This window comes from Camellia sinensis, chromosome 1, assembly GCF_055761805.1.
Source record: "Camellia sinensis isolate YWXY chromosome 1, ASM5576180v1, whole genome shotgun sequence".
NCBI classification, from domain to species: Eukaryota; Viridiplantae; Streptophyta; class Magnoliopsida; order Ericales; family Theaceae; genus Camellia; species Camellia sinensis.
This window is the reverse complement of record NC_138961.1, coordinates 110563965-110583259: the sequence shown is the minus strand read 5'-3', so window position 1 is coordinate 110583259 and position 19295 is coordinate 110563965. Positions and strand designations below refer to the sequence as shown.

The 19295-nt window shown below is 45.2% G+C and overlaps 1 protein-coding gene across 1 annotated transcript; it reads right to left on the bottom strand.

Annotated features, from left to right (window-relative positions):
* Positions 1-11879: 11879 nt before the first annotated feature.
* Positions 11880-12773, bottom strand: LOC145789901 (uncharacterized). Its single transcript, XM_082867506.1, has 2 exons — positions 12677-12773; positions 11880-12330 (listed from the first exon to the last, which is right to left on the bottom strand). The coding sequence occupies exons 1-2, from the start codon at positions 12740-12742 to the stop codon at positions 12046-12048; spliced, it is 351 nt and encodes a 116-aa protein (XP_082723632.1). The 5' UTR covers positions 12743-12773; the 3' UTR covers positions 11880-12045.
* Positions 12774-19295: the final 6522 nt, after the last annotated feature.

Genomic DNA, 19295 nt, shown 5'->3' with positions numbered 1-19295 from the left:
TTCTGGGAATTTACTAAGTAATTTACTGAGAATTCACTGAGTAATTTACTGGAAATTTATTGAGTAATTTACTGAGAATTTACTGGGAATTTACTGAGTAATTTAATGAGAATTTGCTGTTAATTTACTGAGTAATTTACTGAGAAATTACTTGAAATTTACTCAGTAATTTACTGAGAATTTACATAGAATTTACAGGAAATTTACTCAGTAATTTACTGGGAATTTACCGAGTAATTTACTGAGCATTTACTTGGAATTTACTGAGTAATTTAAAGAGAATTTACTGAAAATTTACTCAAAATTTACTCAGTAATTTGCAGACAATTTTGTGGGAATTTACTGATTGATTTTTAGGGAATTTACTGAGAATTTACCGGGAATTTACGGAGAATTTACTAGAAATTTACTGAGCAATTTAATGGAAATTTACTGACAATTTACAGGAAATTTACTGAGTAATTTTCTAGGAATTTGCTAAGTAATTTAATGAGAATTTTTTGAAAATTTAGTCAGTAATTTACTGAGAATTTTTTGCGAATTTACTGCGTAATTTACTGAGAATTTACTTGGAATTTACTCAGTAATTTACTGAGAATTTACCGGGAATTTACTAAGTAATTTACTGGAAATTTACTGAGAATTTATTGGGAATTTACTATATATTTACTGAGTAATTTAATGACAATTTACTGAGAATTTATTGGGAATTTATTTTGAATTTTACTAGGAATTTACTGAGAATTTACTAGGAATTTGCGGAGTAATTTACTAAGAATTTACTTGGAATTTACTGTGAAATTTACTAAGAATTTACTGAAAATTTACTAATTAATTTAAATTGAATTTACTAGGAATTTACTGAAAATTTATTTAGAATTTACTGCGAATTTACTGAGTAATTTGATGGGAATTTACTGAGTAATTTAATTAGAATTTACTGAGAATTTACTGAGAATTTAATAGGAATTTACATATTAATTTTCTAAGAATTTACTGAGAATTTACTCAGTAATTTATTGAGAATTTACTTGAAATTTACTCAGTAATTTACTTAGAATTTGCTGGCAATTTACTGAGTAATTTACTAGGAATTTACTGAGTAATGTACTGAGAATTTGCTGGGAATTTACATGGAATTCACAGAGAATTTCCTGTGAATTTAATAAGTAATTTACTAAGAATTTATTAGGAATTTACTGAGTAATTTACTGAGAATTTACTGAGTAATTTAATGAGAATTTACTGAGAATTTACTGGGAATTTACTATGTAATTTACTGAGAATTTATGTCACGACCCCAATCCGCCCCTAGTAGAATGGTGCCGTGATGGCCAGTAATCTGAGATTACCAAAGGCCAACTTACAAAGATTCACACACAATCAAAGTATACATATGGGGCCTACATGTGCGGAAGTAATAAATTTAAATCTAATTAATCCATAAGAGCTGTGCATAGATTAAATAAAATAACATACAACTTATCAAGGTCTTACAACTTGAATACAGATAAAATAAGTACATAAGACATCTTGATCAAAAGACTTCTCAAGCCGACATAAACAAAAGAAGTAAACTACAAGTCAAGAAGCATGATCTTCAAGATGCTATAAAAATGCGAATCCAAAACTAGTTGCAAATAATCATCTAGGCGCGCCGCCTTCTTGCTCATCACCTACATATATATAAGGAGAGGGTGAGCTTGGATACTCAGTGAATGATACCAGTAATAAAGGTTTTGCATGAATGATATTTAAGATCTCTTTACTAAACAATACATAGCATAACTTATACAAAATCAAGGGATGAACCAAGTCCATCAATCAAGTCTTTCAAATCTTCAAGGGATGCTTACTAGCATCAATATAATACAAGGGATGACATTCCAGACAAACAAACCCATGCGGAAAACCGTCAGTGGCAAGACAAGGGTGCAGTTGCATTATAGTCTCCTGGCACTAAAGACTTTCAAAACAAGGGTGCAGTTGAATTATAGTCCTCTGGCACTAAGCACTTTCCCAGAATGTCATCAAAACAAATATAATACTAGATACAAAACTAAGGACAATCATTCATGCTTGATCAAATACTTTTCCAAAACAAAGCAAAGCAAAGCTTTTATCAAAATATTATAACATAGCTTTATTAAAAATACCACTCACATAGTTCTTCGGGTGTAGGAATTACAAGCAAGGATCCAAGGCCTACAAGCATATAATAAATCCCATTGAATGGGTTTCAATAAGACAAGGTGAGATGCTCAAAGATGGATATGAAATGCATCCTTAAAACAAGCTTTACATGACAGGAAAGGATCTCGGCATTTCTTTCAAAAATCAAGTCAAAACAAAGAAAAACATGCTGGGAGTTACAACACTGCCTTTTAATCTCGGGAAAACATGTTGGGTACTAACCAGGTCTAGGCCGAGGTGTGTTCTCGACGACCACATTCAAGGAAATGAAGTCTGGGAAAATTTGGGTTTCCCTCTTGAAGAACATGAAGAACATAAATGCTAAAATCATAACTTCTTTATTCAAAATCTAAGATTTCATGCTGTGAGTTTGAAAACATGGACCTGGGTACCCATACTTGAAGATCTTAAGAAAATAAACACAAAAACATGGGTCTTGATACAAACTTTCGGATCAAAACATGGTTTTTCTTCAAGAACACATGAACATCATTTTCTCTTTCTAAAACAACTTTAAATCAATGCATGGCTCATGAATCATGCTAGATCATGTGATGCAATCGGATCAACATAAGGAATAACAAGAGTAAATCAAGATTCTAACCTCAAAACACGAATTAAACGGCTCAAACTCTAAAGATCAAGCTTGGGATCTAGCTCTCTCACTCCAACCTCCTCTCCTCTTCCTAGAGCTTCTCTCTCTACCATGCAAGAGATATGACACAAAATGATATATTTCTAACTTTGTCGGCTGACTTAACCCTCTGTTGGGACACGTGGTGACGGTTGATTGGATCTCCTCAAAAAGGTGATAGATTGATAAGACAAGAGCATGACAAAGTGTAAGCAACAAGTAAGGTGACATGGGCACTTCGGCGGGTAATGATCTCAGCTAGGACAAAGCTTCGGCAAGTAAGGTCTCAATGATCTCGGCTAGGAAGGACAACACTTGGCCTAATTGTGCCACACCTTGGCCTAGATGTGCCACACCTCGGTCTAGGTCGTACCAGTCCAGGGATAAGATCACTTTGGTATAACATCTCAGCCTAGATAATACACATCTCGGCCTAGGTGATGAACACCTCGGCCTAGATGACGACATCTCGGCCAATATACTAGGGCGAAGGTGGAGGTTAGCCAAAGTGGTTCCAAGATGGTCTTAAGTGTAAGAAGTTCAAAGGTGTAACCTAGGCTTAAGATGACCTCAGCTAAACTCACACCAAGCAAGGAACAAGGCATGCAAGCAACACTTATGCGAAACAAATCAAGGTTTGTAAATGCGACTTAACAAGACAAGATCATGTAAATACATGCAAGCATGACTAGAGTAAAGTGAGGGTTGTTACATCCTACCTCCTTAAAGAAGTTTGGTCCCCAAACTTAAGTTACCTTGCCCCAAAAACAACTCCGGATGTCGGGTCTTCATTTCTTCTTCCATTTCCCATGTGGCATCCTTACCATATGTAGACACCCCATTTTTGACCGTCCTCAAGACTTGGACGTCACCGTTTGAACACTCGGTGATTATCCATGTTTGTGTTCGTTTGGAGTTCCCGGAGGTCTCGGCTCGCGCGCCCCGCCTCAGGATCCCCGAACTCGACCGTTTAGTGTCTGGTTTTGCACCAAACTCTTGCATCTTGCCTTTGAGAGGCAGGTTGGGGCTTGTAGACCATCCCCACCCATCACCGGCAGTGGCTAGATGCCACCGGCTGGTTTTTGCTGCCACCGGCAATTTAGTTTGCCGGTCGGCACTATTTGTTGCCGGTCAGCACTTTTTTGTGCCGGTCGGCACTTTGTTTGGCCAAGATGGCATTTTTTGCCGGCCGATTGCTGTTCATCTGCTTTTGTAGATATTTTAGGACAGCTGTATTGATTTTGCTCCCCTCCATACACGTGTATGGAGGGATCTCCCTCTTGCAAAGCTTGTCTTGTAAGCTTTACAAGAGGCATATAGAGAGGAACTCTCTCTAAGGCAAAAGAAGAGGCTTTAGACATTTTAGAGAGAGGAAAATACAGAGGAGAGCTCTGGTTTTCTAGGGTTAGGGTTAGATACACTCACCTATCTCTCTTTCCCTCTCATTTTGCACACTAGGTGTTTTGTGTCTCACTATTGCACACAAACACCTAGTGTTTCACCTTCCTCTAGGAGCTGAGGTTCTAAAGAGTGTGTTTTGAAGTTTTGGTCTTGGATTCAAGCTCAAGGAGGCCATTGGAGCATCTTTGTTGAAGAAGGCATCAAGGGTGAGAAACTAGTCTTTTTTTTCCCTTTTTTGCATTGATTTTCTACTAGTCTTAGAGCTGTTTTTGTGATTATTGTATAACATAAAAAAGTTCTTTTTTTAAGCCCTCTTTATTGTTTATTAAGAGTGTTTTGTTGTTTGAGGGGTGTTGACCACCCTTAGGCCTCAAAAGGCCTCATTTTGAGCCATTTTGTGTTAGCTCCGGGATTTTGGTGTTGAGGTCTCTTCACCACTGAAATCTTGGGGGATTTCAGTGGTGAAGATGACCCTTTGAAGTCCCAAGAAGGAGAGGGCCATCCCCTCTCCTTGTTGTCCTTGAAAAGGGCATATTTTGGCCTCTTAAGGAAGCCTATGCTTGAGTGTGTGTTGAGCATGTTTGGTTTGTTTTTCATGCTTATATATCCATGGTATAACATGATTTCAAGTTGGTTTTGGAACTCCATGCATGTTTAGCATAGTTGCCATGTAATGCCTTGTTTATGCCTTAATGTGCCTTAGGTTGTTAGCCTTTGTTGGAGCATGTTTTAGGCTTAGTCTTGTGAAGATTATGTGCTTATTTTGCCATGTTCTAGGTCTGTCCATAAGTATTTGGGTTGATTTTAGCATGCATTATATAGCTCCTTTGTATTTGGGCTTGTTGGCCTTGAGTATGTGCATGTGTAGCATGCCATCTTTGCATTGTTTTGGTGATTTGGGATCATTCTATATGTCATTTCAGTCCCATTTCCATGCTTGTTTGATTGCCTTGCATGCCTCTTTAATGCTTTGAAAGCATGTGTTGCAATGCTCCATGTTTTGGCCATGGTGTATGCCTTTGTATTTGGGCCACTTAGATGCCATCTAAGGAGTCCTTTGGCCTTGTTTTAACATGCTAAAAATCTGTTTTTAGTTGCTCAATGCATGCCATGTTTGTTGTGATAAAACATGCTTCAAAGCTTCATGATTCGCCTCAAGTATTTAGACCGTGTTTGGTGCATGCTTGGCTTGATTTGTTGCTTGGTTTGGCATCATTTTATAACATGATTTTAGGGCTCATGTTGCATGCTAATTGTCCATGTTTCCTCCCTTTCAAGTGTGCTTGAGGGTTGTTTAAATTGTGCCCAAGTGTAGGCCTTCCATCATGTGTATGTGTGCATGTGTTTTGGCTTCTTGTTTTGGTCATTTTGGCCACTGTTTTAGGCCTATTTTAGAGTTGCCTAATTCATGTATAAGTCCATCTTGCCATCCATTTGCATTGCTCTATGTATGCTTGCATGATTGCATAAGTGCCTTGCCATGTCATGTTGCATTCCTAGCTTGTATGCCTAGGTTGCATTGCATCTTGCATGCATGCCTTGTTCCTTGAATTGGTGATAGGAATTGGGCCTAATTTGTTTGATTGGTTTGCATGCATTTGAAACCAAAGTTGCATGCTTGGTTCCTTGGGCCATCATGCATGGAAATGCGTGATTGGTGGCCCGAGAACCGAGGCACATGTCCCTTTGAGTCATTACAATGATAAGAGACATGTTTGGTGCATACATGCCTTGAATTGTGCTGTCATGCCTTGTTTTGCCCTCTGTTGCTGTGAGTTGCAGGTTCTGCAGGAATACTCTGCCGACCGGCAGTGTAATGTGCCGACCGGCACAATTTTCTCTGCCGACAGACCCTATTTTGTGCCGATGGCCATACTACACTGCCGGTGGAAATTTCAATCAGCCGGTGATGATCCCCTCTGTCCAAGGATGTAGTCCTGAGGTTTTGACAACCTCCAGAGGAGGAAAGGGAGGAAAACAGAGGCAGCTTGCGCATGGCGGCGCGCTTCTCGAGACGTTTTACTGTTTTCCTAAATTAGTTAATTTGTTAATTAATTAATTTGTAATATTTAATTAGCTTGCGTAGTTAATTAATTTGTAATATTTATTTGGTCCCTCCGAGCGAGGGCAAATCTGTAATAAGCGTGTGTGGGTGGTGTGAATGTCTTCCAATCCCCGCTTCTTTCCTCCCTTTTATTTACCTGCTTATGATGGTAGATTAGGGCACATTTATTTTAGCATACCTTATGCTATGCATGCGTGTATTCATGCATTTGTTGACATGCATTAGGCTCGGAACATCATGCTAACTGCATCAGTACTTCAATTCCAAATTGAATATGTGATAATTGTGCATTTTCACATGACATGTCTAGGATTAGCCGAGCCTATCTTAGCGACATTTTGTATGCGATGCATTAGGCACTTAACATGGACTTGGATTATGCATGTTTGCTAACAAGTTCTTTGTTTTGGCATGGAGTACTATGTAAGTATTTCCGCTTTAGCATATCACATGAGTGTGAATGTTACCATGACAGCATGCTTAACATGTGGCTAGATGCTTATGTGTTAAACTGTTTTGAATGCCTGTGGGTGAAGGTTGGATTGTTTGAGTTGGAAAAACTCGTTGAAATCCGTATTTTAGCCTACTTGCGAGTAGCAAATCCAAAGCATTTTCAAACCAAACGGATATGCAATGTTTATTTCCAAATTAGGCAATCTAGTCTATACTTGTTTGCCGCGTGCATAACATAGTAATGCTAGGCTAATAATTGGATTAAGAACACATAACGTTTTCAAAAACGGATATCACGGTTAGTAGAGGCCGGTCTTCGGACCGGGCGAAAGGGGGTGCTCATAGCTGACCTTCCCCAATCGTACCCAAGCTCCCGAGCCGAGACAACTCCGGTGATGACGGACATGTGGCCTTCGGCACCGAGTCAGGGTTTCCTAAATTCCCCCATTTTAAAATATTTAGGTGGCGACTCTGTATCTGGCAAAGCAGTCCATGTTTGGCACTACTTTTTCAAAAAAATCTGTTTTCTCAAACGATTTGCCAGATTTGGACTCTTTGGTTCAGATTAAGAACCGTGACACAAATCGAGTCCGAACTGTAGCACGAGGCCCTTCCGCGGGCGCGTCTACAGTTTCTGGCGACTCTGCTGGGGATTTTTAGAGAGTTTGACTCAAACTCGTGATATCCTGTTTTGACTTCATTTATGTGTTTCTTTGCATTGCATGTGCATTGGTGCGCCTAGGAACACAGTGTTTGCCATCTGCCATTCCTGAACGGTTTGCCGGAGGCTTGTCTTGTCAAGGCATGTCCATAAGGCTGACCGGCTATGGGCTTTGACAGTATGGGAACACAAACCCCGGTTTTACCGGGGCACCCTTTTTGACCATTCGACCTAGTTCATATTCGGATCCATAGTGACCATTCCAAATTAGGACAGGCTGCTTACCCGATGTTAGGTTGTTTGAAACCGCTGTGTGCGTAGTGAAATCCTAGCTCCTGACAAAATAGGACAGGGAAACTTTACCCCAACATAGGGGTGTTTTGTTCTCTTTACTTGCTATGTGCTTTTAGAGTGCTGCTCCACAGGAATGCACATGTCAGTTTGCAAGTCAGAGTATCTAACCTGGGGACACCAGTATCAGTATCAGTTGTGAGAATCAGTTATCCGCGGGTATCAGATTCAGTATTTTGGGAACAATGATTTTTGGGAACAGTGATCAGCAGCAGGGTACAGTTGTTTGGCTACACCCGTGATTGATCAGTTTGGGCTGAAATGCTGTCTGTTTTTCTTTCAGTTCAGAGAGTTGCAGAGTTGATACAGAACAGCCAGTGTCTCCCCCTTGCTGAGGCAGGATTTATGGCGGCACAGAGTTCAGAAGAAATTGTGGTTATGGCAGCTGTATCGGAGCAGGGGACCGCTCCGCAGAGTGAGGCCAATATCAGTATGTCATACCCGCCCAGGTCGCCCGTTGTGCACCCGGTTTGGGCTCCCCAGTTATATCAGGCTCGTGAGCCCACCACCTTCGAATTGATGGGGATGATAGGCGATCTCCAAAGGTCTGTGGCAGACCTCGCCTATGGAATGTCGGCTTCACCGCCAGCGGCGCCGTACGCCGGGAATTTTGTACCACAGGAGCCCCCACTACTGGGGCGGATTGTGATAGAGCTCAGCCAGCCAGAGGTGGCTTCCGGCTATAGCTACGACATGTCAGCACCAACCCAGACCCTCGATCAGGCTGAGGCCAAAGGAAAGGACAAGGCAAAGGTAGACGCCGACCCTATTGAGCAACTGCTGTGGGCAGTCGAGGCTTTGAAGGCCAGAGGGATGAACAAGCAACAAACGTCTGCAATAGTGACCAAAGCTGTAGATGATGCTTTCCCCGCTCCAATCAAAGGCAGTTCAAGCCAGACAGAAAATCGGGATGGGCCCCGTCATGCCCAGACAATTCCAGTAGCTCCCAACCCTGCACCGGGGAAGGTTCAAAAAGCCAAGGCAGCGCCGGCTGATCCTTTCGCCAGCGCATCTGGCAAGAATCCTCAAACTGCAAAGTACCTGCCCCGAGGGCGCAGGGTCTTTCACGACCTCCACATGCCTTTGTCTAGGGCATTGTTAATATTGGCAAAGAACGGGCATCTTAAGCCTTTGGAGCCCCGGCCACTCCCGAAGAATCTCCCCGCCACTCATGATGCTACCTTGTACTGCGCGTACCATCAACAGTCCGGTCACAGTACCGATGGATGTTCCCGCCTTCGTCATGAAGTACAGGATTTGATTGATAACAAGGTTATCCTACCACCCACCTCAGGCAAGCCCGTCACCACTCAGTTGTTGGATTTCGAGGGCTCAGATACTGCGAGTATGTAAAGTGAACTGCCTGCGGGCAACATTTGGTACATTTTTGATGAAGCGTCTGGCACGCATTTTTGAGCATCGGTGAAACCGAGTTTTGTAAATCCTGGTTTGGATATCGAGTCAGTCTTTTGTTTTGAGTCTGTCTCTTTGTCTTGGGTCAGTCTTTTTTTGCTTAAGGGTCTGTCTGGTTGTATCGAGTCAGTCCCCGTTGTATATAATACCAGGTGATTCAGGGGTTGTTGCCTCGAACACCGTCTTGTTTTGTAATTATCTGTTTTTGTTTTGAGTCTGTTTCTGCCAAGGGGCCAGTTGCACCAACAAAGCCGATTGAAACAGCTGTTGCTATCTCAACCTTCATGCTTGCTTTCAGCATAAGTGCCAGAGAATTTGATTGGGCTGACAGTACATCTCGTCTGCTCTCCTGCGCGCCAAACTCATTGCATTAACCTAAGTTTTTCAACAAAACAAACTTTTTGAACACTGCGGTGATGAAAACGAAGAGGAAGGAATTCCTCGGGTTTTGTAAAATTTTGATCATTTTGAGAGAAAGAGAGGCGTGCTAAGTCTTTTTATGAATAAAGCCATGCTTGTCGGCATGAGTACTGAGAAGGACCCTGGCCTGATCCAGATTGGTTCCACACTATCTTCGGCACGAGCGACTTCTCGCTTCCTTAAAAACTTTCAAAAACAAATATTTTACGCGGCCCTGCGAAGACCTGTGTGGAATCGCTCTTGAGATTGCGCAGCCTAGGATCACTCTCAGCCTCAAGATTCAACCTATTTGTTTTCCGAGTTTGAACCCTTTCAGAATGTTCAGAAAGCTCAACGGACAAACGCCATGAAAGGCCCGTGTGGCCAGTTTTGAGGTAGCCTTCTATCAAGAAGCATCAAGGCCGAATCAGAAGGAGTAGATCTCGCCGGGAGAAGCTCGTAGAGTAACCCTGATGGATTCTCCGCAAATCAGTGCAACAGCCGTTCTCCTAGACACAGAGAGGCTTCAATTTCAAGAAACCATTTGGCATGGACTTGCTACACTTTTACCCTTTGAGAGGCTCGCTGGGCCGAAAACCCGGAAGGGCGGTCCAGGCAAAAGTTAGAGCAAGAGAAAAATACAAAAGGAAAGAAGAAAAGAAAAAAAAAAGAGAAAAAAGAAAGAAGAAATAGAAAATGAAAAGAAGCTCGCAAGGTCGAAAACCCGCATTGGGCGCCTTGGCAAAAGTGAGAGCCTAAAAAAAGTGAAGGTTAAAATACCCGAGTGGACCTTAACCGGAACTACGTAAGGCTTGATTCCCATGTTTGGGATACGTAGGCAACTTCATCTTGAAGTCCAGCCCCCATCAGTCCATGCAATGGTTTCGATTTCATCCCAAAGTCCAGTGGCCGACACCCTTCAAGGTGACTGTGTCCATATATGTGTTGTGACCGTCTTCGCCGTCTCTGTGTCTAAGAGCTCGACCACCGCCAATGAAGACTGTCTGCGCATTGCTGCGGCACCATCCCAAACAAGGGGCAACTTTCCGTTGCCACCAGCCGCCGTGAGCCGCCATTCAAACTAGGGGCAACTTTCCGTTCCCTCCCACCCTCCTTCAAACCAGGGGCAATTTTCCATTGCCTCCGATCCGAGGTTGCGCATCTCGAAGGGTAAGTTCTATGCTTGTCGAGCATCAGCTGTTTGAAAAGTAGTTTTTGAACATTTTTACTGAGGTTGACTATTTTCTCGAAAACTGTTTTATTTTCCAAAATCGGACCATTGTCTTGGACCCAAAAAGGAAAATTTTCAGTGCTTGCTGCCTGACTTGCACGGTTTTCAAATCAAAAATCGAACAAGTATGTTAATCTGACTCTCGTTTTGATCAAAACCGTTTTAGTAGAAGACCAAAACAAAAATAATGGTCAAAATGATGAACTAGGGGCACAGTTGAGTCAGGCATTCTGTCTTTCCCCCGTCATCAACATACTTGCCAGAAGAGCGCTCTGCCTGCCGGAAGAATAGCTGTGAGCTAACGGCATCGGGCGTGAACCCACACCTTGCTATTTATCCATCAATCACCCCGGGGAGGGATGAAAAATGAGAGAATGAAGAATAGAGAGGTGTGAGTTGAGAGAAAAGAGAGGAAAACGGTTTTGAGAGAAAATCTGAGCTTGAGAGTTGAATGATGTGAGGATCACAAATGAGAAAGGGTGGGAAACAATACCCAGATTGAACTGGCTCCTCGTGGTCCGAGGTCCCCCATCTTCGTTTACGCGTCTGTGTGTCGTGTCTCTTTCATTTGACGGTCTCGTCTTTTGTTTTGAGTCTCTCCCGAGCGTGTCTCGTTGTGTTTAGGTCGTGTACCTCTTTGTTTAAGTCCTCCCCGCTGTGTTCAGTGGTAGGCTCGATATCCCGGTTTGAAAAACCCTCATTTGATTTCAAAAATCATTTATGCTCAGGATGCCGTGCCATTCTCTACATTCGAGCGTATTTCGACTCCAACCGGTTCCGTCTTTGAGCTCCGTCTTGTCAGATTGGACCGTTTGTTCAGAGTTTGCTGTGTGTAGAATGAACCGAATGCTGTGTTTTGGGCTGTATGCAGATCAATCCCGAACAGAGTAAGGGCTGTGCGTTCAAGAATCAGGCAGTGGGTTGCTTGGGTGTATTTTGTTGTTGGCTGTTCAAGTTATCTGATTATTACAGTGCAAGTGTTCAATTTTCAGACAACCAATCAGTTCCGTTTACATTGAGGTGTAACATGATGAGATGCGATGCAATGCATGAGATGTGTAAATGTAAACACTTTTTCAGATAAAAAGTCCGTTTCATTTCATTATCTTTTCAAGTGTACAAGTTTTGGAAACAAAAATCTGCCTGCGGCAGTACAAGGTAATCTATCTACCAACAAAAAGAAAAGTAGAAAGAAAGAAAAGATAGCAAAAATCTGCATCTGTGTCCAGCGACTCCAAGGGCTGTCAGTCCGTCCTGGTCCTCTTCCTGGACGAAGGTCCAGGAGCATCGTCAGCGTCGTCGTCAGAGCCCGAGCTAGAACCGTCTCCGGTCTCCTCCTCCGATGACCCTGCCTCTGCCTCTGACTCATCGTCGTCGTCGTCGTCCGGAACTGGAGCTCGCGAGCTACTCCCGACGTGAGTACGCCCACCCCTAGTGCGGGGAAATATCCTGCCCTCCTCGTCTCTCCCCCGAGCAGGGACAGCAGGTCTAGCTGGAGCACCTCCTGCCATGGGAATCTGGAAAGGAGGCTGAAAAAGTACACAAAAGTGAAATGCATCAGTATACTGTAGACAGTTTATCAGTGCAGAATGCAATGTTGAATGCAGTGTATGAATGCCGTGGGCAGTTTATCAGTGCAGAATGCAATGTTGAATGCAGTGTATGAATGCCGTGGGCAGTTTATCAGTGCAGAATGCAGTGTGTGAATACAGTGTATGAATGCCGTGAGCAGTTTATCAGTACAGAGTACAGTGCAGAAGGCAGTGTATGCAGTGTATCAGATGCTGCGAGATCAGTATGTCGGGTGTTGTGCCGTGCATCAGATTATACAAAGCAGTGTATGAATGGTTTGAGGCCAGTGTCAGAAGGACATACCGGTATGCTGTAGACAGCCAGGAGGTCAAATGTCCGCTGGAGCATCCCCATCATCGAGGCATTCATCGCCAACGACTGACGGGTGTACTCAGAAGAAGCCTGCAAAGGTATCAGATGCATTAGTATTCTGTGGAATATCAAGTAAACTGAAATGAAATAACTGTATGAAGTGCAGTGATACATACCGGCGGAAGGTCGGGGATGTCAGTGAACTCATGCCCAGCCGGTGGAGGGGCAAAGGGGATCTGATAGGTCGCCCCACCCTGCCCCTGGAAAGTCAGTACAGCAGGCAGGGCAGGCCAGCCAGCTCCTCGTCCACCCCGCACTCCGCCCCTGCCACGGACCCGGGCCCTCCTCGAAGATCCAGCCCCTGCTCCCGCTCCGGCCCCAGCCGCCGATGCTACAGGCCTGGCCCCCTCTGCTCGACGACCGCTCAAGGGGCGCATCAGGTACGTCCGCACGTACTCCTGATAGTCGCCGGTGCCTCGGAAGCCGGCCTCCTCCCAGCCGATGGAGTAATCATCCAGCTGCTCAGGGGTCAGCCCCTCGGTCTCCCTCATCTCTGCAGGAGGGTGAACCGGGACTATCTGCTCAGGTAACCCGCAGGTCTGGCGTAGAAAACGCTCCCCCAGGTACCAAGCCCGACAGACAGGGCCCTCAAGCAGAATCCGGAAACGCGAGGTCTCCTCAGCACCAGGGAACCGACCCCGCATCGCCGACGGCAGCGAAGCCCATGGCCGCCATGTGATCTGAAAGTGACACACAGTTTGTTATCTACTGTTATTGAAATATGCAGTGGGAAAGCGAAGCCTAAATGAACTGTAAGTAAAGCATACCTCAGCCGGGGTGATGGTGTCGAAATATCGGCGGAAGAAGCCGAATGTCTCCCGCGGTCGCCGGGTGCATCTCCCGTCAAAACGACTCGAGAAAGGAACAGCCGGAGGAGGCTCCGCAACTGGCACAGGTGCAAGCCTAGGGAAGTAGGCGTAAACCCACAGCTGCAAAACAGATGTCAGTATGACCATCAGATAAAGCAGAATATGCAGAATGAAGCAGAAATGGTAGAGCCGTGTGTTGAGCCGTGTATTGTGTACAGTGTACAGTGTGTGCAGTGTACAGAGTACAGAAAGTACGAGACAGAAATGAAAAAAGTGGAGAAGAAGTGTACCTCCCAAGCCCGCCAGTAACCTCCGAGCAGCTGGCCGCTGCCGCGAGAAGCCGAGCTCATATAGCCGTACAGGGTGGCCAGGGCGGCGCCGCCCCAATCGTAGTGCAGAATGTCCCGGACGTCCACCAGTGCGCTGAGGAGGCAGAGAGGCACGGTGTTCGCCCGGTCGGCGAAGATAGTAGTCCCGAACAGGAACATGAGGAAGCCGCGGGCATACCTCTCCACGTCCTCCTCGGTCATCCGAGTCTCCTCCCCCAGTGCGGGCTGGACCCTGAACTGTGCCTCGAACCAGGAATATCGGACGAAGCCTGGACGAGCTAGCGGTGGGGCCTCCCCCAGTAGATGGACCTGAGCGGCGGTCCACTCATCCATGTCGGTGTCGAAGGGGATCAGATCCCCCCCTACCCCGATGCCTGTGAGCATCGAGAAGTCATAAGGGGTCATCGTCATATCCCCCGCAGCAGAAAAGTGGAAAGAATCAGTGGTGTCCCACCACCTCTCCGCCAGAGCGGCAAGAAGAGGTCTGCAGGTGGACAACCTGGAGAGCCCTCGGCAGAAGGTGCCGAAGCCCGCCCGATCCACGATGCGCTGGACCGCATCAGGGAGCTCGTCATACCACTCCCGCGCACCAGTATTCCCATACCCGCGAATGGTATGGGAACCCTCCTGCAAACAGAAAATGACAATGGCAAGACAACATTCAAAATGCAGTTTTGAAAAGACAGATATGGCATGTATGCAAGTTTGTCAGTTTCAGGCAAATATCGGGTGCCGGTATGCTTACAATGAAATACGTGTGCTGTGTCAGCGTGTTTGGGTGTTTCAGAATAGATGTGGCATGTATGCAAGTTTGACAGATTCAGACAAATACTGGGTACCAGTGTGTGTGCAGTAGAATACAGTGTGTGCCGTGTGTTTGGGTGATTCAGGGCTAGTGCAGTGTGTGTGCATGTGTCAGTCTCGAGCAGATATCAGTTGTATGTATGTTTACAGTCAACTATGGTCTACGGCATATCAGATTTCAGCAATTAAAGAATACAGCTAACTATGGCAGTTTTGTATCCTACATTGCAGAAAGTAAAGCAGAAGATGAAGAGTTACCTCGGGAGTGCCGAATGAAAGGTGGGAGGTAGGCTCGCGTAGTAGTAGCTCAGGGGCCGCGTACCTCTCAAAGCTCCGGAACTGACGCAGGCCGTCTGGGGGCAGAACGTGGATCGCCGGCCGGTAGGTCGCCGGGTCGAACGGGCGCTCGCTCAGTGGTAAGAGCTCGACCCCGGGATCCATCTGGTGGTCCGGGGGAGTCCCGACACGTGGAATGTCGTCCGCCATGTAGAGAATAGTGTGAAAATGGCCGGAAAAGGGAAAATCGAGCCGGAATACGAAGAGTCAACTGAAAAATCAACTCCCGAGAGGGTCGGAAATGGCCGGGGAGGCCGGAATGTGAAGAGGCACGGAAATGAAGAGGAAAGTGAGGGGAACAAACCCCGAGAAGGCGAGAACGCCGAACGAGGCACCGAAACGAGAATGTGATCGGTGGAAAATGTCCGAAACGCGAAGAGGATCGTGAATCCGACGACGAAACGAGCGTAGAACGCGAAGAAATGGACAAAAAAATAAGAGAGAAGCACTCTAGAGAGAGAGGGCAAGAATTTTCGGCGGTGGAAAAGTGAAGAATAGGGTTTTCAAGCCCTATTTTATAATGCCCGAAGTGAAAAGACAGAACTGCCCCGATTCAGCAACTATTTGCCGGTCGGCAATGTTTTGTGCCGGCCGGCACTTTTTTGTGCCGATAGAATTGTTTTTGTGCCGATGGCCAGCCGGTGGCCTCCCCTTTCTGCCGGTGGGGTTCCCACAGCCTTGTTTAGGCCATTTGAATTGTTTTGGGTCTTCATAGCTCAAGAAAGTGCAAGAAAGTGCATCTCCGACGCTCAACCGACCTCCGTTTTGACCGCAGGCCGTGTCTCCAGTGCGTGGCACTCGAATTCATGCAAGGTGTATCCTTTTTGTATCCTTTTGAATTCAAAAGTTACCCCATGTGTGTTGCACAAATTCATCACACTACTTCGGTGCATTACATCGCGCTGTCGTGCGTCACACATTTGCGTTGTTATGCGCGTGTTACATGCGTTGCAACACGCACCCCTTTGCATTGTCGTGCACATCTCCCATGCATCATCATTGCATTTCCATTCCATGCATTGTCATGCATTTCGGAATACTTGCGTTGTCGCGCATTTAAGCCCATTTACACTCCGTGTGGCATGCACGTCACACTTGGCATCGCACTGTTTTGTGCATCACATTTTCTTCGCGCTATTTTGCGCATCGCACTATTTTGTGCATTGCATTTGTTCGCGCTATCTTGCGCACCTCAATTGCACTTGTTAGTGCATTGCATTTGTTCGCGCTATCTTGCGCACCTTACTTGCACTTGTTAGTGCATTGTATTTTGTTCGCGCTGTTCTGCGCATCGCACTGTTTTGTGCATTGAATTGTTCGCGCTGTTCTGCGCATTGCACTGTTTTGTGCATTTCAAATTTTGCGCTGTTCTGCGCATCGCACTGTTTTGTGCATTGTATTGTTCGCGCTGTTCTGCGCATTGCACTGTTTTGTGCATTTCAATTTCGCGCTGTTTTGCGCATCTCATTGCATTTTGCATGCATTCCATCGCACTGTCCTGTGCACTCGCGTTGCTTAACGCATTGCGCTATTTTGCGCATCATGCCGTCGTGCAATCCCCCGTGGTCTGGCGAGACCTTAAACACGCACGGTCTGGCGAGACCTTAAACACGCACGGTCTAGGAGACCTTAAATCCTTTGGAGGTGCGAAACCTTCAGCGCATTGTCACACGTCGTGCAATACCCCCGTGGTCTGGCGAGACCTTAAACACGCACGGTCTGGCGAGACCTTAAACACGCACGGTCTAGGAGACCTTAAATCCTTTGGAGGTGCGAAACCTTCAGCGCATTGTCACGCGTCTTGTAAATACCACCGTGGTCTGGCGAGACCTTAAACACGCATGGTCTGGCGTGACCTTAAACACGTACGGTCTAGGAGACCTTAAATCCTTGGAAGGTGCAAGACCTTTATTGCATTGGTGTGCACACTATTGCTTTGTACATATCTTAAGCCGCGTGTTGTAGCGCATTCCATGCAACATGCATCACTTGCATCATTTGCATTTCAAAAAAAAAACAAACAAAAAACATGCATTGTCATGCATACATTTTGCATCCCGGTCTAGGAGACCTTAAATCCTCTGAAGGTGCAATTCCTTCGGTGTTTGTCGTGCCCGAACGACTTTTCGGTGGTCTGGTAAAGCCACCTGCCTGTGCTTGCGATGAGTTCCTAGAAGACCAACTGGGACGGTGGAAACTAGAGTTCGAACGGCTTATGCCTAGAACGCAAAGGTTCGGGAGTTCCGAGACTAAAGTCTGGTTTAAATACCCAGAGGTTTACCCTCGGCTTGAAATCTGTATGGAAGCCCCATAGGTTGAGACGGCATGTCTACGCCTCAGTTCTGGATACTGAACCAACCTAGTATATCACCCTGTTGGTAAGATAGGGAAAGTTGCAATCATAGTCATTGCATCATAGTGCATTGTCATGCACTTGCATTGTAGTTTGCATGCATTCATTGCATCACCTTCCGCCTATGGCTTGCGCCTTTCCAGGTTGAGCTTGGTCTGGTATGTGTCCTTACATTTCATGTTAAAACACAGTTCTGTATGTGTATCGCGCCGATTCCACGATGATATGTTGGTTGAGGGTTGCGGCACCTTTTCTGTGTTACACATGGCTCGTATGTATACATGCCTTTCCTAGGCAAGATTTGGTTTGGCTTGTATGCCATATCCATTGTATCCATTCCATTGCATATTTGTAAATATTGCATTGTAGATTGCATGCATTCATTGCATCACCTTCCGCCTTTGGCTTGCGCCTTTCCAGGTTGAGCTTGGTCCGGTATGTGCTCTTACTTTTCATGTTAAAACACAGTTCTGTATGTGTATCGCGCCGATCCCACGTTGATATGTTGGTTGAGGGTTGCGGCACCTTTTCTGTGTTACACATGGCTTGTATGTACGCATGCCTTTCCTAAGCAAGATTTGGTTTGGCCTGCGTGTCATATTCATCCATTACATTGTAGTGTAATTTTTTTTTTTTTTTTTTTTTATCCGGCATTAGGATCGTAGTCCTTTCTCCAGCGGGTTGTTTCCCCACTTATGTCAATTCCACCCAATACTTGTTCTTGCGTCTGTCTACAATACTCATAGTTCAGTTGGCCGTTCTATGGTAGACAGACTTGTTACCTCCATCAATCTATTTGACATAGGTGTGGTTTCGAACCGTTCGTGATTGGATCACGATTCAAATGCTTTGCATATAGCTTGCATTGTTTCAAATACATTGCATCTTCATTTGCATTGTTTATACATTGTTTTGTATATATTGCATATCGTCTTGCATCCATTTTGCATTGTCATGCATGTTGCTAACCATATTGTACCTGTTAAGTTTGTTTTCTTTTCAGGCACGATATTGTATGTACGGTTCATTTGAAGCTGGTGCAACCAGACGAGCCGCACAGGTATTGTATCTCCCGAGTGAGACGTATTGAGAATTCCATAATTCTCTTACATCCTTTCTGCATTGTAGTGTAGTTTGGTATGCTAGCTTAAAATTGTCGCATGTTTGCTTCATTACAGCTTTCTTTGCATGATCATAAGTTATGCTCGGCTCTGTGCATTGTCTTGCATTTTGCCCCTGCCTCCGGGCGCATATCTTATTTGTATTGCATGTTTGTCTAAGTCTTCGGCCTTGTCAAAAATGGGTCGTCTCTGGGCTTTGACATTCACTCCCGTCATTGTTATGACTTCCGAGTTCTGTCAAAGAGGGGCAACTGTAGACACCCCATTTTTGACCGTCCTCAAGACTTGGACGTCACCGTTTGAACACTCGGTGATTATCCATGTTTGTGTTCGTTTGGAGTTCCCGGAGGTCTCGGCTCGCGCGCCCCGCCTCAGGATCCCCGAACTCGACCGTTTAGTGTCTGGTTTTGCACCAAACTCTTGCATCTTGCCTTTGAGAGGCAGGTTGGGGCTTGTAGACCATCCCCACCCATCACCGGCAGTGGCTAGATGCCACCGGCTGGTTTTTGCTGCCACCGGCAATTTAGTTTGCCGGTCGGCACTATTTGTTGCCGGTCAGCACTTTTTTGTGCCGGTCGGCACTTTGTTTGGCCAAGATGGCATTTTTTGCCGGCCGATTGCTGTTCATCTGCTTTTGTAGATATTTTAGGACAGCTGTATTGATTTTGCTCCCCTCCATACACGTGTATGGAGGGATCTCCCTCTTGCAAAGCTTGTCTTGTAAGCTTTACAAGAGGCATATAGAGAGGAACTCTCTCTAAGGCAAAAGAAGAGGCTTTAGACATTTTAGAGAGAGGA